A 26,513-nucleotide genomic window follows, 5' to 3' on the forward strand; every position below is an offset into this window, starting at 1 on the left:
CAGGACAGACTCCCAGTTGTACCTCTGCTCTTTACGATACTGGTAAGTGTTTCACTGCACTGTTCACTGCAGCTACCAAAAGGGCCTGGCCAACAACTGTCTGCCTGAGTCATATTGAAGAGGAGAGAACAAGTTGATTTGAAGCCCAGTGGAATAAATTACTGTGGGAGCTGTAGCAATGAATCATCTCTGTATAGCTGCTGTCTGGTTCCTGCAAACAACCTCTCGACACGCATTGTTTCAGTGAGGCAGAGGCAGATTGGAATGCAAGAGACCAGAAAACATTGCTTTCGAGCCAACATTGGTACTTTAATGTAGCCACTCGTCAACTAAGTTTGAAGACAGTTTGACTGTGCAGAGCATCAGAGTTGAACCTGAATCTGTCCTCACCCAGCGTTCCAAGAGTTAATGAATGGCAATCACAAGCTTGAACTCAACAGGTAATGGATATCGAGGCTGAGACCTTCTAGTTTGTATTTGTTGCTTTGCGCCATCAGGAGACAGTATACTTTCTGCGTGTTGTGGATCCGAATGACATTTTTTTCCCATTTCTGCATAGATTGTGAGCTTCAGTCTGATAACGGGCATTGTAAAGTACACCACATCAGATGTTACAACTGCGGTCGTAGAAAGAGTAAGCAGGAAGATGAGTGTTGTGGAGACAGAGGCAGTCAAAGTAATCGGTGTGCCAAAGAGAAATCAGACGAACACTACTTTGACTCCAGGATAAATGATGTTTCCTCAAAGCACCTTCAAGAAACGAGGTTGGTCATAAGTTAATTATATAAAAATATAAACAGAATCTTAAAAATCCAATCATTTGCTTCCCAAGTGCAAATCAATTTCCTGGTTGCACCAAACTGTTCCCATGGTGACATCATCATATAACATCTCAGTCATCATGGTGTCACGTTTGCCTCTGAGGTTCCAGGTTGAAGTCCCACTTTTGAGCACAAAAAACAAAGCTGACACTCCAGTGCAGTACTGAGGGAACGCTGCATTGTTAGAGGTGCCGAGTTTCAGATGAGACCTTAAACTAAGGCCCTATCTGCCTGCTCGGGTGGATGTAAAAATGCCACGGCACTATTTTGAAGAAAAACGTATCATCTGGTCATTGTGATATTGCTGATTGTGGGATCTCCCTGTGCACAAATTGGCTGCCCCATTTCCAACACACCAGTGATTGCACTTCAGAAAGTATTTCATTGACTGTATTGTGCTTTGAGACATCTGGTGGCCATGACAGGCACTAAATAAATGCAAGTATTCCTTTTTTTTTTATCACAATAACATTTCAGTGATATCATTACTTCAAGATCTTTAACCAATGTCAGTTTAGTTCTTCTTCAATTGTCGCTGAGAAGGAAAGATCTTTTGACCAAACAATTTGATGACATAAAAGCCAATTTCCAGTTGACAAATAGGCTCCCGGGCATCCAATATGGTGAATGGGCAGTGTTGTACCTGTAAAACCTCAGGTACTTATGTGAATGTGTCTCTAATTCACTTGTCTCTCAGTCCGGAAGAGACGGTCTCGAACACGTTCGTACTTTAGAATATTCTTTATTGCGATCGGGGCAGCCCTCTAGGTATTCCAAAGAAACACCTCTGAGTGTGCCCAAGTTTTGCTCAAAACATTCTGTCTTTGTATGTTTTTTTTAAGGGGCTGTCCCTTATATTCACTTGAGCTTGCCCCCATTACAAAATATAGCTTGTTTTTACCAAAGATCTAATACATGATTAACTTGTAATTGCCATATTTTCAATACATGATTTTACAGACATTGAGGTTATCTATTGGCACATAAGTATATAGCAATTTTAGCAAAACAACAGGTGTTCAGCCACAGTATCAATGGCTCCCACATTTCATATTCCGTCATCCAGCCATCTTCCTTGTTTCTCAAGGCTATTTGGCTTACTGTCATGAGTCGGCTCACGAATTAAATAATAACTCCCTTATTAGTAACTTTCCACTAATGTGTCCCATTAATTCTGGATTGTTCTAGCTATTAACAAAGGGGCTGGTTTAGCTCACCAGGCTAAATCGCTGGCTTTTAAAGCAGACCAAGCAGGCCAGCAGCACGGTTCGATTCCCGTACCAGCCTCCCCGGACAGGCGCCGGAATGTGGCGACTAGGGGCTTTTCACAGTAACTTCATTGAAGCCTACTCGTGACAATAAGTGATTTTCATTTCATTTCATTTCATTAACCCTTGCTTCACATTCTCACTTTCGACCAGTTTACTTATTTACCTAGGGTGTCTTTATTTATGGGTGGCACGGTAGCACAGTGGTTTGCAAAGTTGCTTCACAGCTCCATGGTCCCATGTTCGATTCCTGGCTTGGGTCACTGTCCGTGTGGAGTCTGCATGTTCTCCCCGTGTCTATATGGGTTTCCTCCGGGTGCTCCGGTTTCCTCCCACAGTCCAAAGAAGTGCAGGTTAGGTGAATTATCCATGCTAAATTGCCCTTAGTGTCCAGAAAGGTTAGGTGGGGTTACGGGGATAGGGTGGAGGTGTGGGCTTAGGTAGGGTGTTCTTTCCAAGGGCCGGTGCAGTCTCAATGGGCCCAATGGCCTCCTTCTGCACTGTAAATTCTATGACGTCCTTCAGTCGTCAGTCTAATAGAAGCTGTGTGGGGGTGTGTTCTTTCCTTCATTCACCCAGGCGGGGTTTTGGTGCGCTCTCACTGACTGAATGTCAGCCTCTGCCTGCTGATCTTCGGGTTTCCTAACTGTGGGCTTACTCTGTACAGATTGCTCCCAAGCGCGGGACAACCTTTTTAGCACCCATTTCTCATTATGTGCGTCTTCCGATGGTTCATAATTCGCGCACGCTTTCTGTCCTGCCTCTGTGGCATGGGAGATAAGGGTGCGGGTCCATTTAGCCATGTTGTCTGGAGTTAAAGTTCCCAAATACTGCCGTGAAATGTATCCACAGCCTTCCTACAAATGCTGTGGGGTGCTCGGTCTTCTTTTGCCGACACTTGTTTAGGCCTTCTACGGGGTCACCTCTGTTGTATCCGATCGCATCGAGAATCGATGTATGCATCTCTTCTAGGGTGCCTCCTCCAACGTTCTGTGGGTCTGGAAGGGCTGCTACTACTGAGGGGTCTAGACATAAAACAGTGAGCTTCACCTGCTCACGCTCACCCAGGCCGTACATGGTCGCCTGTTGCTTTACTCTCGTGAAGAATTGGTGGGGGTCTGCGGTGGGGAGGAACGGTGTGATTTTGGCACACACGTCCCGTAATTGGGTCACGGTTAAGGGGGTGGTGTAAGTGAAATTTGGTGCGCCGTCTGCGGATGCTTTGCGTTGGGTGGTGACTGGATTCATGGGTGCGGGTGCTATCTGTTCTGTGGGGGGTTGGGATGCTTTCCTCTTCTGCTGCGTTTCTGGCGCACATGTTCCCTGAACATATCGCTGTGCTGTCTCGTTCAATTCCTGCCAATCTGGGCCATTTTCTTCATCTAATTGTGTCCCAAATGTGGTTTGGAACCCATTTTGAACAGAAAGCAGAGATTGTAGTTCCGCAATCTGCTTTCGGCATTTAGCGTGGTCCACTGAGCTTTGCCTTTGCTCAGTGGTGGCAGCATGGAGTGCTCTTAAAGCTGCCTTCAGGTTGCTGCATTGCTTCTGCAATGCCTCTACCTGCTTCTTGGTTTCCTCTCTTATCAAGACTGCGCGCTGCATATCCTGATAGGCCTTTTCATGTTGTGTTTGGGAGCTGCTTAAGTGCGCCAGACAAGACTGGTGTGCCCTCTTGGCATCATCCACCTCTACATCTTTTGCTGCAAGCCTCCTTCTTAACTCTATATTCTCTCTTTCGACATCACTGACGTCCACTTTACTCATTCTATTCCTTTCCTCTAAATCTGCGCGGAGCTTCCTGACGACCTCCTCTGTGCCTCGCAATTGTGCCAAACAGGACACGATTACCATCGGCTTACGTGCTTTACTCAAACTCTTTTTATGTATCTCACACAGGTTCTCCCACCAAATATGTCCTATACTCCCGGGACCTGTTTCCTCATTCGAACAGAATTCGCTCCAAAGGGGCCATCCTTTCCCTTTGAGGTATTTTCTGATCTCCAGTTCCCAAACGGGACACTGTCCTACTCTGCTGCTGGTCGCTGCGATCACGAATTCCTGGGAGTGCATGAGGCGTTCCATTGCCTGCATGGCCATCTCTCCTATCTCAATGCTCTCTCTTAAATTTAGAATGAGGGGTACAAAGGCGGTGCTATAAATACGGGTACGGCTTTCGCGAATTTCCGATGTATAAACTCCCGACAGTTTTTCGCAACAAATCTCTCGGTTTTACCTTATAACCCTGTTAGTTACGCATGCAAAAACACACTTCTGAATTGTGAGGATTGATGTGAACTACTTGAACACTTGTGGATTTTTCCTTTTTCCCAATTGGATTTCTGATTCAAATTGCTGGGTTCTCTCGGAGTAGGGGTGCCACTTCTAGTCGAGTCCTGGCGGAGTCGCCACTAAATGTTGCTCGTTCTGGGCCGAATGGCCTCCTTCTGCACTGTAAATTCTGTGATTCTATGAAACAAACCACAAACACAAGTTCAAAATTCAACAATATTTATAAACACAATTAACCCTTATATTACCCACATACAATTTATATATATATTTTGTAATTTTTTTTATGAGTGTCGCAAGTTGACAGGCTTGCAATAACACTGCTATGATGGTACTGTGTACTGTGAAAAGCTCCTAGTCGCCACACTCTGGTGCCTGTTCGGATACATAGAGGGAGAATTCAAATGCTCAATTCAGCTAACAAGCACGTCTTTCAGGACTTGTGGGAGGAAACTGGAGCACCTGGAGGAAACCCATGCAGACACGGGGAAAAAGTGCAGACTCCACACAGACAGAGGTTAAGTCAATCCGGTGCTTTGATGGTTCGCTGGGAGCGACGTAACTGTGGTGGCGATGTCCGTGCTGGCGGTGCTGGTGTCGCCGACGTCGGTGCTGGCGGTGTTGGTGCTGGTCAGTAGTCGGATGACCCTGGGAGCGTGCCAAAATCTTCCTCGTTCTCTTTCGTGGGCAGGGGAAGGAGGGATGGACCTGGTGGGGTTAATGTTGGGAGCGCCGGGGGAGGGGAGGGTGGCGCGTGGGTGGGGAGTGTGTTGGAGTGGAACCTGAGGGAGCCAGGTCCCTGAGGGAGACAGTATCTTGGCGGCCGTCGGGGAACTCCACATAGGCATACTGGGGTTTGGCGTGGAGCAAGTGTACTGTTGCTCGTTCTGGTGAGTGTGCTTAACTCTCAATTGGCTCTGTTTTATTCCTTAGCTCTAGAGTCGACAGGTATCCTTATGATACCGCCACGAGGTTCAAGTTCAAGTTCAGATCAATGACTCAATACACCAGTTAGTAAGGTTCAATCAAACACATTTATTATTTACACAGTAAATCGATACTCATGCAACTAATGCTAGTGGACTAAACTATTCCTACCACTATAAGCCAATACTTATCTTCGATAAGGGAACCCACTGGATCAGGGAACAATGGCCTCTTCTTCTGTCCTGAGACTGCAGGCTTCCCAGTTGGTACGGGCTAAGGGGTCAGGAGTGTCTATTCTCGTCAGTAGTCGGAAGAAGGTCAAGACCTACACTGGGCAGCATGAGTGAGCAGACACCAACGCTCCCCACCCCTCTAAGGGATCATCCACCCCACAACCCCCCAAGCGACACCAAACCCTCCCTCCACCCGCCTCGCCCTCAACCTTCCCTCCACCCACCCCTTCAAACACCCCATTCAAACCCTCCCTTCACCACACCCCCCCCCCCCCACCCCCACAACTGTGAACCACATGTGTGGCTAATGATGCTCTCTTTGTCTCCGAAGGAAACGTTCTCCCACAATCGGCGGGAGAGGGCCCAGACTGAGTGACCCTCGCGGAACTCAGCAATAACCTGCTGACTGACGCTCAGTTTGGGTTCTGTCAGGGTCACTCAGCTCCTGACCTCATTAGAACCTTGGTTCAAACATGGACAAAGGAGCTGAACTCCAGAGGTGAGATGAGACTGACTGCCCTTGTCATCAAGGCAGCATTTGTCCAAGTATGGCATCAAGGAGCCCTATCAAAACTAAAGTCAATGGGAATGAGGGGGAAAACTCTCCACAGGTTGGAGTCATACCTGACACAAAGGAAGATGGCTGTGGTTGTTGGCGGTCAGTCATCTCAGTCCTGGGACATCACTGCAGCAGTACATCAGGGTATTTTCCTTGACCCAGCCGTCTTCATCAATGGCCTTCCTTCCATTATAAGGTCAGAAGTGGCGATGTTCACTGATAATTCTACAATGCTCAGCACCATTCGTGATTCCTCAGATACTGAAGGAGTCCATGTCCAAATGCAGCTAGGCCTAGACAATATCCAAGCTTGGGCTGACAAGTGGCAAGTAACATTCATGCCACATGAGTGGCAGGCAATGACCATCTCCAATAAGAGAGAATCCACCAGTCATACCCCGCCGCACAGGACTTACGGGGTGGTAATAATTGTCTTCCCCATGTCCCTTCCAGAGTACGAGCTCCCTCATTAAGGGGATGGCGGAAACTCAATCTATATTCATGTAAAGTTGGCACTGACCGTCAAGTCCGAGCTGTGTATTATAGTCTTGTAAATAAACCTACATTTCTTTGATACAACTCGTGTGAACTCTCTGTGACTTAATAAAACAAACCAATGCCCCTTTACATTCAATGGCATTACCATCGCTGACTCCTCCACTATCAAAATCTTGGTGGTTACCATTGACCAGAAACTAAACTGGACTAGCCATTATAAATACTGTGGTAACAAGAGCAGGTCAGAGGCTAGGAATCCTGCTGTGACTAACTCACCTCCTAATTCCTCAAAGCCTGTCCATCACCTACAAGGTAGAAGTCAGGAGTGTAATGGAATCCTCTCCGCTTGCCTGGATGAGTGTAGCTCCAACAACACTCAACACGATCTGGGACAAAACAGCCCAGCTTGATTGGCATCCGTAGATCAAACATGCACACCATACACTACCAACGCACAATGGCAGCCATGCATACCGTCCATAAAATGCATTGCAGTAACTCACCAAGGTACCTTAGGCAGCACCTTCCAAAACCACGACCACTGCCATCCAGAAGGACAGGAGCAGAAGATACCTGGGAACCCCACCACCTGGAGATTTCCCTCCAAGTCACTCACTATCCTGATTTGGAAACATATCGTTGTTCCTTCACTGTCGCTGGGTCAGATCAATGTAACATCGATGATGAATCAGATAATTCACATTTGGTTCAAGGCAACCGATGATGTTCCGCTGTTCTGAATCCAGTTCGAGATGACTCAGTCACCTCGATTCTTCCAAATCGCTGATATCCGGCACTCTCAATTAGGTATCCACAGATTAGTATGGATATGGACCACCAGAGCATGACAACGCCAAACACTTGCCCGTCAGATATTAAAATGCCTCCACTTTAACACAGACATTGTGCCCTCAGGCCAACCTTGGCTCTTGTAACGTTCAAAATGCTCAGGCACCCTGAAGCCCTGAAGGGCACGGTTACTGCTAATAAAGAGCACACTTCAACCTCAGGACATTCTCACTCCTCTCCCATTGATCCCCTCAACGTTGTCTAAAGTAATGGTGTGGACTTCCAGAGCATGCTCAAAGCCTCTATTGCTGCCAGACATCACCATTTGGAATTAGTATCAGTAACCTCGGCGAGAGCTCAGGTGAGGGGGTGCGCATCGCTGCATCCTGTTTTGTGACGAGAGCCTTGTCCCCACAATAGACACAGCTACCGGGTGAGAGACACTCAAGTTGGACATTTGAGCGCCAGGACAATAATGCATCAGAGCTTCATCACCTTGAGTTGGCAAAGTGCCCCCATTTGTTGGTGAGCTTAGCAGATGTATACTCTGAAAGTGAAAAGCGGTTGGCTGACAGCAGTGCACACAAGCTCTGAGTATGAGCTCATAGCCTGAAAACGCTGCCGAGAGACAGTGGGCATGTGGAGCTGCACCTGATATTTCCCTTCTCCCTGTGTAAACACATCGCTCTTTGTACACGGCACCCTCACCTTTCACGGACACAGACAAGATAGGAGAACATTTCTGTCTCAAACACACAACGGAGAATAAACAGAACATGATCCTGCAAATCCTGTGAACGAGTTTCATTCCACAAACAAATTTAACATTAAGATTGAGAAATCACTGATGTTGAGAATGATCAGAAAAGGGCCACACACTGTGGTGATAGGGAAACACATGACAGTGACGAGAGAGCCATGGTGGTGACATCCATGTCAAGTGAGGAGGGGACCTGATTGACAGCAACATAGTTCATGATGAAAGGAGGCAAACACAAGGAGATGTGAAATGGGTGCGATTCTAATTATATTTATGTACACAATATACACACTGTGAATACCCAAGTCCCCACTGTGCTCCTGAATCTTTGTAATTTTCCTAACCCTACCGCCATGTCTTGGTTCTTCCCCGACACCCAACATGGAGGTGGAGGCAGCCTACTGACTGCTATACCCTGTTGACTGCGATGACCTTGGCGGGTGGCCTCTGATGGGCTGAGAGTTGGAAGACCCTAGCCTGCCTTGGGGATCTGACTGTGTGGCAGGTGCACCCTCCTAGGCCTGTGGAGTTGGAGGTGATGGATCCGCCAGGAAGTCCTGGAGTCACCTGGGTGAATGACCCTGGGGTGTCCAGCTGCTGGTTCCCCTCGCTATGGGTGCCCCAGGCTCCCGAGGTACCACATCCCCTCTTGCATGGCCAATGATGAATGCTACCAAAGGTTGTTGCAATGGAGAGCAGCTCCTACACCGCTGCAGGAATGATGCCATGGATCAAGGTCACCATGGCAGCTGCCATCCTATCACTATGATTCATCTTCTGCTGTGGCATCCCCTGGTTCCTCATCCGAGGTGTCATCGGGGATGGAGCTGAGGGTCTGGTTTGTGGATGCCCTCAGGAGCTTTCCAGAGGTGCCGATGAAAGAAAGGAGAGGTAAGTAGTACACGATAAGTGACTCTAGAAGAGGAAAACGCACTCACAGTGTGGTTGTTTGAGGGACGAACTGGGGCAGGATCCTCACTTGGGTTTGCGGCACCTACCCCACCATCGACGGAGGCACGGTCAATTTCCTCTCTGGCCAGCTTTATGGTTGGTTTTCAAACTGAGAGAGGACCTTGATTTCCGGTACTTCACCTCCGGTCTGGGACCTCGCCCTGTGATTATGTACGAGCTTGTCCCCTACATAAAGACAGAGCACAGAAGTCTTACAACACCAGGTTAAAGTCCAACAGGTTTGTTTCAAACACGAGCTTTCGGAACACTGCTCCTTCCTCAGGTAGAGGAAGATAGAGGATATTGTGGAGGGCCTCAATTGCGTCCAGGTAATATGAGACGTCACTGAATTTGGTGGCTGCTGTCTCCTTAGGTTTTTGGATCCATGTTTTTAAGTGGAGCCATCCTGGGCGCCAACATTGAGAAGGCTGTGCACAGCTGCACTTCAAATATGATGCCGGAGCGAGGGAGCTGATGGCGGGGACAGCGGAATAGAAGCCAGCAATCCCACATGTTTCCTGTTGTAGCATTTATTGCCCACCCCTAACTACCATTGAGGGACAGTTAAGAGTCAACCACAATGCTGTGTGTCTGGAGTCACATATAGGTCAGATTACCTTCCCGAAAGGACATTAGTGAACCAGATGGGCTTTTACGACAATGGTTTCATGGTTATCATTAGACTTTTAATTCCAGATTTTTATTGAATTCAAATTTCACCATCTGCAGTGACAGGATTTGAACCTGGAACCTGTACTCTAGGTCTCTGGATTACTCATCCAGTGACAATAACACTACACCACTGCCTCTCCATATATATGTAACAAAGCCATTTACATATTTATCAACACCAAAAGCTGACTATTTCTTGTTTGTGGGATCTTCTTTACATCTGTATTGGTAAAGGTTAGAAATAAGGTATAATTTTAGGTGGAATGATTTAATGTTTCTCTATGACTATGACTCGAATGTTTCTGTGCCTGGAAGGGACCAGTAGTTTGATTCATGCTGGACAAAGATGTTTGTATGTGTGGGGATTGATTTCAGTCCCAACTGGGATTCTATTGTGATAGAGGGAGCTACGGCGTGAAGTGTAAATATTGGGCGCGATTCAACCAAAACATTTCTAGTTCCATTTTGGGCGGGAATGACGGGTTGTTTCCCGTCGGCTTTTTGGTGAGATCCTGACCGATATTCACCCACACTTGGGGCGTACTCTAACAAAAAAAAACAGAGTCTATTCTGGGTGGGATTAGTGAGGTTGTTCCCGGCATTTGTAGTGCCGGGAATGACCCCGCTATCTAACAGTGTTCTGTTCTTTCATCGTGCCCAGCGGGGAACGCAGTCCTGAGGCCGCACTCAACATTCATTCCTGCCTGGGGATCTCTGGCGAGCAGGGCTCCTCAGTGCAGGAAGAGATTGGGACCCCATTTTTAAATGAATACGTCGTATTGGGCAGGCCGCTCGGCCCATCCGGGCCGGAGAATCGCCGCTCGCCCGTTACAAGTGGCGAGCGGCGATTCTCCGAGCAGCCAGCCGTAAATCTCGGCGCGCCGGTTTGGGGGGGGTGGGGGTGGGAGAATCACGTGCGGGTGCCGGGGCGGCGTGGCGAGACTCACCCGGCGCCCCCGCGATTCTCCCACCCGCCGTTGGGGGGGGGGGGGGGGGGAGAATTGCGCCCCCAATCTTTTGAGCCAGGGTTGCATTCTGAGCCCTTCCCGTCCAGCTATAACATCAACTGGGATCGTGACACTTAATTTGAGAAAGTAATCCATCAGTTGTAAAGAATTTTGCAACGCCTTGAAACTTGATAGTGTATTTATTTTTCTTTCATCAGGTTTCTTCCAGTCTTAAAGCATTTCATTTTTCAATCAGTTTCTAAATCTCTCAGATCTATTTTATAGGATATTGCCAGGAATTTCCCTCCTCACTGCTTATTGCCTCTATTTCATTATGACATTATAGCAACACACTTGATCAAGTATGTGGTATCCTGGATACAAAAACAAACTGAGAGCAAGGTCGCCGAAGAACAAACAAGTTGTGATTAGTGACGTGGCCACTTGAACTAGCTGAAATATTTTTGGTACAAAAAAGCAGATGGAGGGCACAGTCGGAAAAGGAAACATAATTTGTTAGCGTCAGTCATCATTCCCACTCTGAGAGGGGGAAAGACAACAGAGGTTCAAACAGATTGTCTCAATTCAATATTTGGGGTCAAGGTACACCTCCTTCACTTTCCTCAGGAGATTTCAGTCTCACAGAAAACCTAAAGCAAATATTTATTAAAAAGAAAAGCAGAGGTTCCTGATCTGCCTCCTACCCTAATGGTTACTTTGATAATTTTCCGAAGTGGATTTATTCTGCTGGGAACTGGATTAAGGTTTTCCAAATTATTTCTACTTGTGCATGACATTTTTTTTAATAACCTATTTATTTATCATGATTATATTCCCTTTTTTAGTCTCTTTGCTTGGAATAATGCAATTCCAGAGAGCCAGACTGGTAGAGCTTGGATCAAGGAAAGCTCCTTGATTCTTCCCTATGATTGGGAGGATGACTGTGAAATGATTGACTGGATAATTGACCAGTATGTACAGGAGGATACCAGCATTTCCGCATTCTACAAAGGCAAGATCATCCGAAACTTAAAGGATGCTTTAGGAATCACGTCAGTAGCTGCAAACTCTGAAAACCTTCCAAAAAGACTCCAAAACCACTTGCTCGATACAAACATCCCAGACATCTTGAAGGTAGTCAGCCAATCAATTTGTTTCCTAATTTAAGTTTAAATACAAATTAAAACTGTTCATCCAGTTCAGTTTTCTTATTTGCTCTTCTGCAGTTGATGTCAAACTCTGATATACTCCCATACGTGGCAGCTGCTGTCTGTAATCCCAATGTCCACTCTTCTTGTGTGACCCTGGATAATGAATGGGGATGGGCCAATTAACGGTCAGCATTGTCTCAACCAAACTTCATCCTACACTTGTCTAACGTCTACACTTTCCAACAATGGATTCCGGGTAATGAACAGCAACAGGATGTGGAGTGATTTACTTTCCCCTGTAACAGCTCATGTCAACTGTACCACACCTATTACTGCTCCAGCCAAGACTAGCTAATTTAGAACAGACGGGCTTCGGGACAGAAACCTTCCAGTTCCCCGAATGACACTGCAGTCACCAACTAAAGCACAGGGGAACTTTGAAAATACATTTTTAAATTTGCATGAGACAATGCCATCTGAGGTTTGAGCAATTTGATGGCCAAATTAAACGTTTGGTCAATTTTAGTCAAATAGAATTTTCGAAGAAGTAGAGGGTGCGATACATCAAAGTTAAAGTCTGGTTTTGGGTGCATTTGGCAGGGAATTTTGCGATTGGATTGGATTGGATTTGTTTATTGTCACTTGTACCGAGGTACAGTGAAAAGTATTTTTCTGCGAGCAGCTCAACAGATCATTAAGTACATGGGAAGAAAAGGGAAGAAAATAAAATACATAATAGGGCAACACAAGATATACAATGTAGCTACATAAGCACCGGCATTGGATGAAGCATACAGGGTGTAGTGTTAATGAGGTCAGTCCATAAGGGGTCATTTGGGAGTCTGGTGACAGTGGGGAAGAAGCTGTTTTTGAGTCTGTTCGTGCGTGATCTCAGACTTCTGTATCTCCTGCCCGGTGGAAGAAGTTGGAAGAGTGAGTAAACCGGGTGGGAGGGATCTTTCATTATGCTGCCCGCTTTCCCCAGACAGCGGGAGGTGTAGATGGAGTCCATGGGTGGGAGGCAGGTTTGTCTGATGGACTGGGCAGTACTTACGACTCTCTGAAGTTCCTTGTGGTCCTGGGCCGAGCAGTTGCCATACCAGGCTGTGATGCAGCCCGATAGGATGCTTTCTATGGTGCATCTGTAAAAGTTGGTTAGGGTTAATGTGGACATGCCGAATTTCCTTCGTTTCCTGAGGAAGTATAGGCGCTGTTGTGCTTTCTTGGTGGTAGCGTCGACGTGGGTGGACCAGGACAGATTTTTGGAGATGTGCACCCCTAGGAATTTGAAACTGGTAACCATCTCCACCTCAGCCCTGTTGATTCTGACAGGGGTGTGTACAGTACTTTGCTTCCTGAAGTCATTGACCAGCTCTTTAGTTTTGCTGGCATTGAGGGAGAGATTGTTGTCGCTGCACCACTCCACTAGGTTCTCTATCTCCCTCCTGTATTCGGACTCGTCGTTATTCGAGATCCGTCCCACTATGGTCGTATCGCCAGCAAACTTGTAGATGGTGTAGGAAACAAATTTTGCAACGCAGTCGTGTGTGTACAGGGAGTAGAGTAGGGGGCTAAGTACGCAGCCTTGCGGGGCACCGGTATTGAGGACTATTGTGGAGGAGGTGTTGTTCATTCTTACTGATTGTGGTCTGTTGGTCAGAAAATCGAGGATCCAGTTGCAGAATGGAGAGCCAAGTCCTAGGTTTTGGAGCTTTGATATGAGCTTTTGATACCCGCGTTGGTGAGATCGTGGCCCGTCTTCAACGACACTTAGTGTCAAAAATGAGCCGCCACAAGATTCTCAACATTACCGGCTCCCTTGGCACCTGATTTGCCCTCAGCTGCTCGCCGCTAACAAGGGGGAACTGCTTAGAAACTCTCCCCCACCACTCACTCCCAGTCAACACACAAGCATTGCAGCATGCAGACCTGCTCCTCTCTTTGAGGATGCCGACCTCACAAGGAGTTTCTTTCCTTTTTTCTTTAAATTTAAAATAACCAATTCTTTTTTTTTCGATTAAGGGGCAATTTACTGTGGCCAATTCACCTACCCTGCACATCTTTTTGGGTTGTGGGGGTGAGACCCGTGCAAACTCCACATGGACAGTCACGCGGGGCCGGGAACGAACCCGTGTCCTCGGTGCTGTGAGGCAGCAGTGCTAACCACTGCTCCTCCCTGCTCCCTCACATAGCTTCTTGATGCTGTCTATGAGAGGCGAGACATCTTATTTCCCCCTAGGGGATCAGCAATGCCACCTGGGATGCCCTGGCAGTGGCCATCAGCGCGGACTGCATGACAAGGAGGACCGCTGTCCAATGTTGGAAAAAGACCAACAAGCTGCAAGGGTAAGTTACCACCTCTCCCCTGGCATCAGCTCAGCCTGTCACCCCCCAAACCCCCCCTCCTCCACTCCCAATCAACTTGCTGACACCTCACACACTTCCCACATCCAATCTTCATGCTTCTTCCTCAAATCTCCCTGGCACCCACCAGCACAACTCTTTCATGTCCAGCAGAGGCACCCACACATTCCACCTGCTATAGAACCCCCACTCATCAAGGACGCGGCTCACAATGCTCTCTCTTTGTCCCCAAAGAAAAGATAATCCATAATAAGTGGGTAAAGGCCAAGACAGGGGGAGAAATCCCAGAGATTCGAGTAATAACCCATTATGAGGAACGGGCCCTCAAAATCACAGGGTTGCCCAAGGAGAGAGCAGGAACCGACAGCGAGGTTGGCCTGCACTGCAGATGTGAGGGTCCACTGCCCCTTCACCCAGATGACCTGCCTTAAGTGAGTTCTTCATGTCAGACAAAATTATCCTTTCCTCTCACTGACCACATGTCCATTGTTTTGCAGGATCTCCATCTGATGAGGCCGATCCATCCGGGGTCACTCCCGCCCCCCCCCCCCACCCCGCCACCCCGCCACCCCCCAGCCTCAAACATTGGTGCCATTGAGCTTCATGCAGGAAAATGGAGATGGCTATTCACCTCCTCACTTCCCTTTAGCAGCCATTGCACCAGGTTCCCATTTTGAAAAGGAGGACTAAACGACGCGTGTGTAATTTCCCCCTGGGGATTCGGGTAATTCCTGGGAGGCTGCTGCATTCGACTTCAATCTTGCTAATGAGATTGAAATAAATGTAATTCAGAGTTAATGAGGTTTAATGATATTCTCACCAATTTTGGGCGTTATCCGGAACTTGCCATTGATTGATTGATTGATTTTTATTGTCATATGTACCGAAGTACAGTGAAAAGTATTTTTCTGCAGCCAAGGAAACGTACACAGTACGTAGTATAGTAGATAAAAGAATAATCAACAGAGTACATTGATAAATGGTATGTCAACGAATAGTGATTGGTTACAGTGCGGAACAAGGACCAAACAAGAGCAGAATAGGGCGTCGTGAATAGTGTTCTAACAGGGAACAGATCAGTCCGAGGGGGAGTCGTTGCGGAGTGTTGTAGCTGTGGGGAAGAAGTTGTTCCTTTTTCTGGATGTGCGGGTCTTCAGACTTCTGTACCTTCTGCCTGATGGAAAGGTCTAGAAGAGGGCAATGCCTGGGTGGGAGGGGTCTCTGACAATGCTGCTGTCTTCCTGAGGCAACGGGAGGTGTAGACAGAATCAATGGGAGGATGGCAAGCTTGTGTGATGCTTGTTCACCAAATTCGGCAGTTTCTTGCGATCTTGGACCGAGCAGTTGCCATACCAAGCTGTGATGCAGCTGGATAGGATGCTCTCTATGGTACATCTGTAGAAGTTTGTGAGAGTCGATGCAGACATGCCGAATTTCTTTAGCTTCCGTGGGAAGTAGAGACGTTACTGGGCTTTCTTGACTGTTGCATCGACGTGAGTGGACCATGACAGACTGTTGGTGATGGTGACCCCCCAGGAACTTATCTCCTAGGAACTCATCTCCACTTCAGAGCCATTGATGTAGACGGGAGCGGGCCGGGTAAATTACAAAATGATTCACGTCTGGCACGAGTCTCGATTTTACACTCTCCTGCTTTTAACTGGGATGCCTAGATCTATGCCGGAGGCTGAATCTCATCCATAGTTCTCGAGGCATTGAACATTGGCTTTTCATCTGGAGGATCTAAATTTCAGCTCTGGGGCACTTCCAAATTTACATATTATACTTGGCCCGTCTAAAGCATAGCAGGGCACCGGGGCGATGGCGGGAACAGGGCTCTGGGTGGGAGGCAAGGCTCAGGGGCGGGAGTCAGGGCTCTGAGGTGGGGGTCAGGGCTCTGGGGTGGGGCGCAAGGCTAAGGGGCAGGAGGCAGGGCTCTGGGTGGGAGGCAGGGCTCTGGGGCGGGAGGCAGGGCTCTGGGGCGGGAGGCAGGGCTCTGGGGCGGGAGTCAGGGATCTGAGGTGGGAGTCAGGGCTCTGGGGTGGGAGGTAGGGCTCTGGGATGGGAGGCAGGGCTCTGGGGTGGTAGGCAGGGCTCTGGGGTGGGAGGCAGGGCTCTGAGGTGGGGGTCAGGTCTCTAGGGTGGGAGGCAGGGCTCTGGGGTGGGAGGCAGAGCTCTGGGGTGGGAGGAAGGGCTTTGGGGTGGGAGGCAGGGCTCTGGGGTGGGAGGTAGGGCTCTGGGGTGGGTGGCAGGGCTCTGGGGTGGGAGGCAGGGCCCTGGGGTGGGAGTCAGGGCTCTGGGGTGGGAGGAAGGGCTTTGGGGTGGGAGGCAGGGCTCTGGGATGGGAGGCAGGGCCCTGGGGTGGGAGTCAGGGCTCTGGGGTGGGAGGAAGGGCTCTGGGGTGGGAGGTAGGGCTCTGGGGTGGGAGTCAGGGCTCTGGGGTGGGAGGAAGGGCTCTTGGGTGGGAGGTAGGGCTCTGGGGTGGGGGCAAGGCTAAGGGACAGGAAGCAGGGCTCTGAGGTTGGAGGCAGAGCTCTGGGGTGGGAGGTAGGGCTCTGGGGTGGGAGGTAGGGCTCTGGGGTGGGGGCAAGGCTAAGGGACAGGAAGCAGGGCTCTGAGGTTGGAGGCAGAGCTCTGGGGTGGGAGGTAGAGCTCTGGTGTAAGAGGCAGGGCTCTGGGGTGGGGGCAAGGCTAAGGGGCGGGGAGGGGGAGTGGTGGCGGCAGCTGCATAGTTGGGAGTTTGAGGAAGTAGCACATGGTAAACAGGCCAGGCCAAGCTTCACAAAAAGGCGATACACCATGAAACTGGAAACATTTAATTTCCCAGCTAGAAAATGAAGGGGTTCATCAAATAGCCATTAATCTGGAAGTGGGCTGATCTGCTGATATGCCGACATCTTTTGAAAGACCGCAAATGAAACCAGGATTTATGTAAAATTTATGAATATTTAGTAAACAAGGTGGAAATTACCAAATGTGGGTTGAGTTCCAGGCTGTGTGGGTCGATAGTCTAATATCCATATTCACCTCAGGGTCTCCTATTTCTCAAAAAACAGAAAATGCTGGAAACATTCAACAGGTCAGGTAGCATCTAGAGAGAGAGGAACAGAGTTACCATTTGGTTCTGATGAAAGGCCCAACATTTTCTCTCATGATTTCAGATTTCCAATCACCACAGTATTCTGCTTTTTGATTTGTCGCTCTGATTATTCTGGTAACTATGGAAGCAAGTTTATTTGAAATTATTTTAAGCTTTTAGTATATGCAAAATAGCTCTTTTGGCATCTGACAGATTAACTACATTCATGGTTTATACCGGAATCACTGAATTGTTACAGCACAAGGAGGCCATTCGGCCCATCGTGTCTGCACCAACTCTCTTACTGAGCAATTCCTTTAATACCTCTATCCTGCCTTCTTCCTGTAATCCTGTACATTCTTCCTTATCTTCAGATAATAGTCTAATTCTTTTTTGGATGCTTCGATTGATCCTGCCTTCATCAGCTCTCAGGCAGTCCATTCCAAGACCTTAAGCACTCACTTAGGGAGGATGAGAAGGCATTGGAGAGAGTGAAGCTAGATTGGAGAAGTTAGGACTGTTTTTCTTTGAGAAAAGAAGGCTGAGAGGAGATTTGATATAGGTATTGAAAATCATGAGGGGCCTGGACAGAGTAGATAGGGAGAAACAGTTCCCAAGTGAAAGGATTGGGAATGAGAGACACAGGTTTAAAATAATTAGTAAAAGAACAGAAAGTGATTCAAAAAAATTATTCAGCGACCATCACTGTAAAGTGTATAATTATTGACATTAAACAAGAGTGGAATGAAGTTTGGCTGAGAATATTCTGACAATTAACTGGACGATCATCATTCATTATCCAGAGACACACAAGAGGAGATATTTGGATTACACACAGCAGCTGCAACATGTAGGGATATACCAGAATCTCTGATGTAGATCTTTGCTCTTTCTGCAATCCAAAATATCTTGCCATCCAAAAATTAGGAAGTTAAGTTAATTTGGCATATGCAATAGTAAATGTCTGAGAGCGTCAGCAACTCAAGAAATTAGAACTTCTATTTAGGCACATCCGAAGCATTTAGGGTTAGAGGTGCAAAAGCAAAATACCGTGGATGCTGAAAATTTGAAATAAGAACAAAAAGTGCTGGTGAAACTCAGCGGGTCTGGCAGCATCTGCGGAGGGAAACAGAGAGTTAACCTTTCAGTTAAGGTCATCAAGCTGAAACATTAACTGTTTCTCTCCATAGGCTTAGAGGTGACTTGTTTTGATGGTGCAGCCTAGTTTGGAGAATGTATTATGTGTTTACTGATGCAGTCTAACAAAGACTAAAGGGCACAGTTAATATGTCAGATAGCAGAAGAACTATTCCACCTATACTAAAAGCTTAGAATAATCTCAAATAAGCCTGTTTCCATAGTGACGGTGTCTGCAGATTACCAGCCACTGAAACGATGGAATTGAAGCCGGTTGTGGTCTTTTCATAATGCGATATGTGAAGATTTTCCAAACCCTTCAATGGGAGCTTTGAATCCTCTGGAATGGCTGCTTCATTTACACAGTTGATATTCCTAATATCAATACCTCACCTTCTGATGAGAGTAGAAATGACTCTGCTTGCTCTTTGACTGTTGTTGAAATTCACAGACTGCTACCAAGGTTCTGAATTTTGCATTAGACAATCTCACCTGAGGTCTGATAGAGTGAAGAGGAGACAAATTCATAATATGTTATTCTAACTACATATACATGTATATATATATATATATATATATAGTGGGTGGAATTCTCCATTAGCTAACGGTAAAATCAGGAAAGGCGATTGGGCGGAGGAGAGGTTCCGATGCCCAAATCGCAGCAGGACCCGATTTGATGTCAACTTGCAATGCCCCAGCATCTCGACAGTGGCGCAAATACTTTCTGGCATGCACGTACAGGAGATACTGTTTACATATTATTAGCGGGCCAGACCCGGTATTCTCCAGGGCCTCTGTGCTGAGTTCCCGACGATGTGGTTCACTTGTGCTTCTAAAAATCCTGAAACGGGCCTGGCAGCTGCTGAGGGAGAGAAGGTGTCCAACTTTGCCATAGTTTACTGGCGGTTGTGCCGCTGGCTGGGGTATTCTGCTAGGGCCGGGGGTAGTAGTGGAGGGTGGCCAGGTGGGCTGTGGGGTCGGGATGGACGGGCATGGAACACCATTGCCGAAGTCGGCAAGGCAGCCATGCAGCTGCGCATACCGCTGACTGCTCACTTTGAACCTTGTGCCAGGGGCTGGGTACTCTCTGTCTCCAGCTGACCCATCAGCTGTATGGGCTTGCTCCAGCACACCAGTACCATCATTTTGGCTTGGATAAATGTGTGTGAGATTGTAATGTGTATATGCAGCTGCAGCTTGTTAGCCTTCCGAGTGTCAATCATGGACCCGGTAAATCCCACACCATTTTTCACTGGAATCGATTGTGTTCCACGCGGATCTGGTGCTAGCCCCTCAATCATATTGGAATTGGTCCAGGTGCGGAGCCAGTTTTTCTGTCATTAAAGTCCACGGATTTTGCTTTGCCATCAGCACAAGGGTTGGATTCTCCGATTTTGAGGCTATTTCCGGAGCATGTGTCTAGTCTTACGACCAACAGGTCACGCCCCCCCCCCCCACTGTGGAGGTGCTGGACACAGTCCACAGCCGCCACACGAGGTCCCCGAAAACTGAGCACACGCGCCCCACACCGTCGGGAAGTTTGCCCATCGGGGGCAGAACATTGGGGGAGGGCCTCAGGTGACATCCTGAGGCCGTCCCAATGGCGTGCAGCGTACTCAGCGATGACTCCGTTTTTGAGGGAGCGGAGCATCCGAAAAATGATGCTGCCCCTGATTTCGACGTAAAAACGGATTCTCCGGTCAATCGCCGAACGCGATTTCGGTGTTGGCAATCAGAGAATCCAGCCTTTAGTCTCAAAAACTGAGAATCCCACCCATTGATTCACAGAATGCCCCTCTAGTGAGAAATATTATAAGTGCAACACAAAAAATCAATAAAATCAGAAATCCAAATGTGAGCAAATAATATGCTGATGAGCCATGATGATAATGAATGGTGTAGCAGGCTCGAAGGGCCTAATGGCCCCCCCTGCTCCTATTTTTATGTTTCTATGTAGCCCAATGTTTGCTTAGTTCAGATGCATACGCAGGGCCGGCTCAAGGCACCGGAAACTCGGGCTGTCGCCCAGGGCGCCATGTGCTCGGGGGCGCCAGAGACTCGGGTCCCGTGCATGCGCAGTTGGGCCGGTGCCAACTAGCGCATGCGCGGTGGCCGCCCACCCCCAGGGCGGCCCCCCGGCTCGGTCCGCCCCCCCGCTCGGTCCCCCCCCGCCCCCCTCGGGTCCGCCCCCCCCCGCCCCGCCCTCGGGTCCGCCCCCCCACCCCGCCCTCGGGTCCGCCCCCCCGCGTGTCCGCCCCCCCCCTCGGGTCCGCCCCCTCGGGTCCGCCCCTCCTCGCCCCCCCCCTCGGGTCCGCCCCTCCTCGGCCCCGCCCCTCCCTCGGGTCCGCCCCTCCTCGGCCCCGCCCCTCCTCGCCCCCGCCCCCCCCTCCCCTCCTCGCCCCCCCTCCCCTCCTCGCCCCCGCTCCCCTCCTCGCCCCCGCCCCCCCTCCCCTCCTCGCCCCCGCCCCCCTCCCCTCCTCGCCCCCGCCCCCCCCCGCCCCCGCCCCCCCCGCCCCCCCCCCCGGCCTCGCCCCCGCCCCCCCCCCGCCCCCCCCGGCCCCGCCCCCCCCCCGCCCCCCGGCCCCCCCGCCCCCCCCCCGGCCCCGCCCCCCCCAGCCCCGCCCCCCAAGGGCGCCGAAGTTCAGCTTGCCCGGGGCGCCAGCAACCCTAGAGCCGGCGCTGCTGCTAAGTGATTATTAGAATAATCAATTTAAGTATTTAGTAAAACAGAGCCATGCTAAGGTTTTTGATTGATTTTTAGATTTGTTTTAATGTGTTACAAAGTACACTGCTTTGAATGTGAACACGATGTTGAAATAAATGCCGTAGTATTCAAATTTACAGCAAAGTAGTAACAAGATTGATTCAATTTAATTTGATCAGAGAGAAAATTGAACATCAGTATTTTAATTAAGACACATTGACTTAAACATTATTTGTCGTAAGGCCTCAACCAGAGTCGTAGCCTGTTTGTCACTTCTCTAACTGACTGGGCTACTGCAGAGTTTTAATGCTTTCCTCATTCTCTTTCCTGTAGCTGTATTCTGAATCAACTGTGACAGATAGCCAGCCACCTGAAGAAACCTCTGATACAGAATCCCTAAAGCCCCTCAATTCAAGGCCTCCAACTCCTTCTAGCAGCCCCACTACAGTACTACAAACTGTTTCTGAAACAGTCCAGTCTGATGAAGACAGCCAGCCAGGTACATTAGTAAATCGACATGAGTTTATCAATCAATACCCACAGCTGTGTGCCACACATCCTTGGGCGGGATTCTCCGGGAATTGGCGAGGCGGGCAGAAACGGCGCAGTGGAGTGGCGGGAACCACATCAGCATCGGGCCGCCCCAAAGGTGCAGAATCCTCCGTACCTTCAGGGGCTAGGACGGTGCCGGAGTGGTTTGCGCCCCGCCGGCCGACGTGGAAGGCCTTTGGAGCCGTGCAAGCCGGGGCCGAAGGGACTCCGCCGGTCGGCGCGGGTCCGCGTATGCGCGGGAGCATCAGCATCTGCTGACGACATCCCTGCGCATGCGCAGTGGGGTTCACCTTCGCGTCGGCCATTGCGGAGACTTACACGGCCGGCGCATAGGGATAGAGTGCCCCCACAGCACAGGCCCGCCCGCAGATCGGTGGGCCCCAACCGCGGGCCAGGCCACCGGGGGGGCACCCCCCCGGTGCCAGATCGCCTCGCGCCCGCCCCTCAAGGACCCCGGAGGCCAGCCACGGAGCTGGGTCCCGCCGGTAGGGACCTAACTTGATTTACGCCGGCAGGAACCGGCAAAAACAGGCGTGAACTCGGCCCATCGTGGGCTGGAGAATCGCCGGGGGTGGGGGACGCCGACCGGCGTGGCGCGATTCCCGCCCCCGTCAAATCTCTGGCGCCAGAGAATTCGGCAACTGGCGGGGGCGGGATTCACGCTGCCCCCCAGCGATTCTCTGACCAGCGGGGGGGGTGGGGTCAAAGAATCCCGCCCCTTATGCTTCCAAGTTGTAAATATGCACAGTAACTAATTTCAATTTTCATCATGCAAAATTTTATATGGAAGCCTTTTTGTTAAAGTAACATGTTATGAAGGTCTACACTGCTGTCCACCACATTTGAAATGATACCATCTGTTACAAATTCCTCTGTGAAAAATTTCAAGAATTACAAAGAAATGTGCTGGGGAATGCCTTAGGAATAGAAAGCCTGGGAGACAAACCACCTGCAAACTTTGAATTGACCTTCTCATGCACGATCAATTGCACAAAAGATTCAGATTGGTACAACTGTGGCTTTATTGCAGTCAGATGCGTGGCCTCCTGCTGCAGCTGGTGATATGGCTGATCAGAAGGAGGACACGCATATTTATACGGCTCCTTGTGGGTGCAGCTAGCTGGCAGGGGCTACCGGCGAACCTGTCGTGCAGGTCCTACCTTGCATCCCCTAATACAGGTGCACATAGTGGTTCACCACATTCACCCCCTGTTAAAAATGAGTCCGGTGGGGGTGGCGTGGAACTATATACAGTTTTGCAAACAATTTACAGTGCGGAGGGGAAACAATGTCCATTTTGACGGTCCGGTGCCCGTCAGAGGTTCAGTCGATCTGGTGCTTTGACGGTTCGCTGGGAGCGACCTAACGGTGGCGGCGATGTCGGTGCTGGCGGTGCTGGTGTCGCCGACGTCGGTGCTGGCAGTGTTGGTGCTGGCCAGTAGTCGGATGACTCCGGGAGCATGCCAAATTCTTCCTCGTCCTCTTGCGTGGGCAGGGGAAGGATGGATGGACCTGGTGGGGATAATGTTGGGAGCGCTGGGGGAGGGGAGGGTGGTGCGTGGGTGGGGGAGTGTGTGGGAGTGGAACCTGAGGGAGTCAGGTCCCTGAGGGAGACAGTATCTTGGCTGCCGTCGGGGAACTCCACGTAGGCATACTGGGGGTTGGCGTGGAGCAAGTGTACCCTGTCCACCAAGGGGTCTGCCTTATGGAGTCAGACGTGCCTACGTAGAAGGACTGGTCCTGGAGCTGCGAGCCAAGTCGGGAGCGACACCCCGTAAGTGGACTTCCTGGGGAAGGTAAAAACACGTTCATGGGGTGTATTATTTGTGGCAGTGCACAGTAGTGACCGTATGGAGTGTAGTGCATCAGGGAGGACCTCCTGCCAGCGAGAGGCTGGGAGGTTTCTGGACCGTAGGGCCAGCTGGACGGCCCTCCATACCATCCCATTCTCCCTCTCTACCTGCCCGTTTCCCCGGGGGTTGTAGCTGGTCGTTCTGCTGGAGGCGATACCCCTGCCGAGCAGGAACTGACGCAGCTCATCACTCATGAATGAGGATCCCCTGTCACCATGGATGTAGGCGGGGAATCCGAACAGAGCAAAGATTGTGCTGAGGGCCTTGATGACGGTGGCAGACGTCATATCGGGGCATGGGATGGCAAAGGGGAACCTGGAGTATTCATCGACCACACTGAGGATATATGTGTTGCGGTCAGTGGAGGGGAGGGGCCCTTTGAAATCCACGCTGAGGTGTTCAAAGGGGCGGGAAGCTTTCACCAGGCGCGCGCGGTCTGGCCGGTAGAAGTGCGGCTTGCACTCCGCACAGACCTGGCAGTCTCTGGTGACTGTCCGTATTTCCTCAACAGAGTAGGGCAGATTGCGGGCTTTGACGAGGTGGTACAGACGTGTGACCCCCGGGTGACAAAGACTGCCGTGTAGGGCCCGGAGTCGGTCTACTTGTGCGCTGGCACATGTACCTCGGGATAGAGCATCGGGGGTTCGTTGAGTTTGCCATGGCGATACAAAATCTCGTAATTATAGGTGGAGAGCTCGATTCTCCACCGCAAGATTTTATCATTTTTGATCTTGCCCCGCTGCGTGTTGTTGAACATGAAGGCTACCGACCGTTGGTCAGTGAGGAGAGTGAATCTCCTGCCGGCCAGGTAATGCCTCCAATGCCGCACAACTTCAACGATAATTTGGGATTCTTTTTCGACGGATGAGTGCTGAGTTTCAGAGTCATGAAGGGTGCGGGAAAAGAATGCCACGGGTCTGCCTGCCTGGTTTAGAGTGGCGGCAAGGGCGACGTCTGAAGCGTCGCTTTCAAATTGAAAGGGGAGTGCCTCGTCTACTGCATGCATCACGGCCTTGGCTATGTCTGCTCTAATACGGGCGAAGGCATGTTGTGCCTCGGCCGCAAGGGGTAATTGAGTGCACTGTATGAGTGGGCGGGCCTTGTCCGCATAGTTTGGGACCCACTGGGCGTAGTAGGAGAAGAACCCCAGGCAGTGTTTGAGGGCCTTGGGGCAGTGGGGGAGGGGAAGCTCCATGAGGGGGCGCATGCGGTCGGGATCGGGCCCCAGAAGTCCGTTTTGGACTACATAGCCGAGGATGGCTAGGAGGGTCGTGCGGAACACACACTTCTCCTTGTTGTACGTAAGGTTGAGGAGAGTGGCGGTGCGGAGGAATTTAGCGAGGTTGGCATCGTGGTCCTGCTGGTCATGGCCGCAGATGGTGACATTGTCTAGGTACGGAAACGTGGCCAGCAAACCGTACCGGTCGACCATTCGGTCCATCTCCCTTTGGAAGACCGAGACCCCGTTAGTGACGTCGAAGGGAACCCTAAGGAATTGATAGAGCTGACCGTCCGCCTCAAAGGCAGTGTATGGACGGTCCGATTTACGAATGGGGAGCTGGTGATAGGCGGATTTCAGGTCAATTGTTGAGAAGACCTGTTACTGCGCAATCTGGTTGACCATCTCAGATATTCGTGGGAGGGGGTACGTGTCAAGCTGTGTGTACCAATTTTTGGTCTGGCTGTAGTCCACGACCATTCTGTGTTTCTCCCCCGTTTTTACTGCTACCACTTGAGCTCTCCAGATGCTATTGCTGGTCTCGATGATACCCTCCCGAAGCAGCCGCTGGACTTCGGACCTGATGAAGGTCTTGTCCTGGGTGCTGTACCGTCTGCTCCTGGTGGCGACGGGCTTGTAATCCGCAGTTAGATTGGCAAAGAGGGAGGGGGGGTCAACCTTGAGGGTAGTGAGGCCGCAAACGGCGACTGGAGGTAGGGGCCCGCCGAATTTGGGTGAGGCTCTGGAGATTGCACTGAAAATCCAGGCCCAGCAATAGTGCAGCGCAGAGGTTGGGGAGGACGTAGAGGCAGAAACCGCTGGACTCTCTGCCCTGGACAGTGAGAGTGACCATACAGAACCCTCGGATCGGGACAGAGTGGGATCCGGAGGCCAAGGAGATTTGTTGGTTGGCGGGGTGGACCGCAAGGTAGCAGCACCTTACCGTGTCTGGGTGTATGAAGCTTTCGGTGCTCCCGGAGTCCAGCAGGCAAGAGGTTACGAGGCCGTTGATTTTCACCGTCGTTGAAGTGGTGGCCAGGTTATGAGGACGAGACTGGTCCAGTGTCATCGAGGCGAGCTACAGGTGGTTGTCCGACGTTTCAGATGTAGAGCGTCGGCGACCCAGATATGGCGTTCCAGCAGCGTGGGGGAGACAAAATGGCGGCGTCCGGGGGTCCTGTAGGGAATAAAATGGCGGCCCATGGAGCGCATGTTGTGGGGGCGGGGCAAGATGGCGGCACCCATGGGCCGTGCGTGGAGTGAGGAGGGGGGATGGCGGTGCCCACTGGCCACACCTGGCACTGGGAGGAGAAGATGGCGGCGCCCACTGGCCGCACATGGACCTGGGGGAGAAGATGGCGGCGCCCACTGGCCGCACGTGCACCTGGGGGGAGAAGATAGCAGCGCCCATTGTGCGTTCGGCAGGGTGGGAGGGGGTGATTGCGGGTGCGATAGCGGCAACAGCGTGGGCGTGGCACAGAGCTGCAAAGTGCTTTTACTGCAGGACTTGCAAGTGGCGGGGCGGGCCGGGCAGCGTTGGCGGGGGTGCTTCTGCTGACCACAGAAGTAGCAGCGGGGATCCCCACAGGCACAGGCATATTGAGTTGGCAGGGACCCAGCCGGGGGGTTCATTTGAGGGGTCCAGGAGGGGTAGGACGGGTGGGCCGTGCGGCGAGCGGGGTAGGCCTGGACGTTTCGCGATGCGACCATCATTGAGAGCGCTAACGTTTTTGTCTC

At 50.5% G+C, this 26,513-nt stretch overlaps 1 protein-coding gene across 1 annotated transcript in view; it reads left to right on the forward strand.

Moving 5' to 3' along the window:
* The first annotated feature begins 374 nt into the window (after nt 1-374).
* LOC119964798 overlaps nt 375-26,513 on the forward strand; it is a 69,868-nt gene continuing 43,729 nt past the window's right edge. The window contains exons 1-4 of the mRNA XM_038794802.1: nt 375-440; nt 560-764; nt 11,563-11,851; nt 21,486-21,651. Of these exons, the coding sequence (XP_038650730.1) occupies nt 413-440; nt 560-764; nt 11,563-11,851; nt 21,486-21,651 (688 nt within the window). The 5' untranslated portion in view covers nt 375-412. The remainder of the gene's footprint in view (nt 441-559; nt 765-11,562; nt 11,852-21,485; nt 21,652-26,513) is intronic.

This window comes from Scyliorhinus canicula, chromosome 1 (assembly GCF_902713615.1).
Source record: "Scyliorhinus canicula chromosome 1, sScyCan1.1, whole genome shotgun sequence".
In the NCBI taxonomy this organism is placed as follows: Eukaryota; Metazoa; Chordata; class Chondrichthyes; order Carcharhiniformes; family Scyliorhinidae; genus Scyliorhinus; species Scyliorhinus canicula.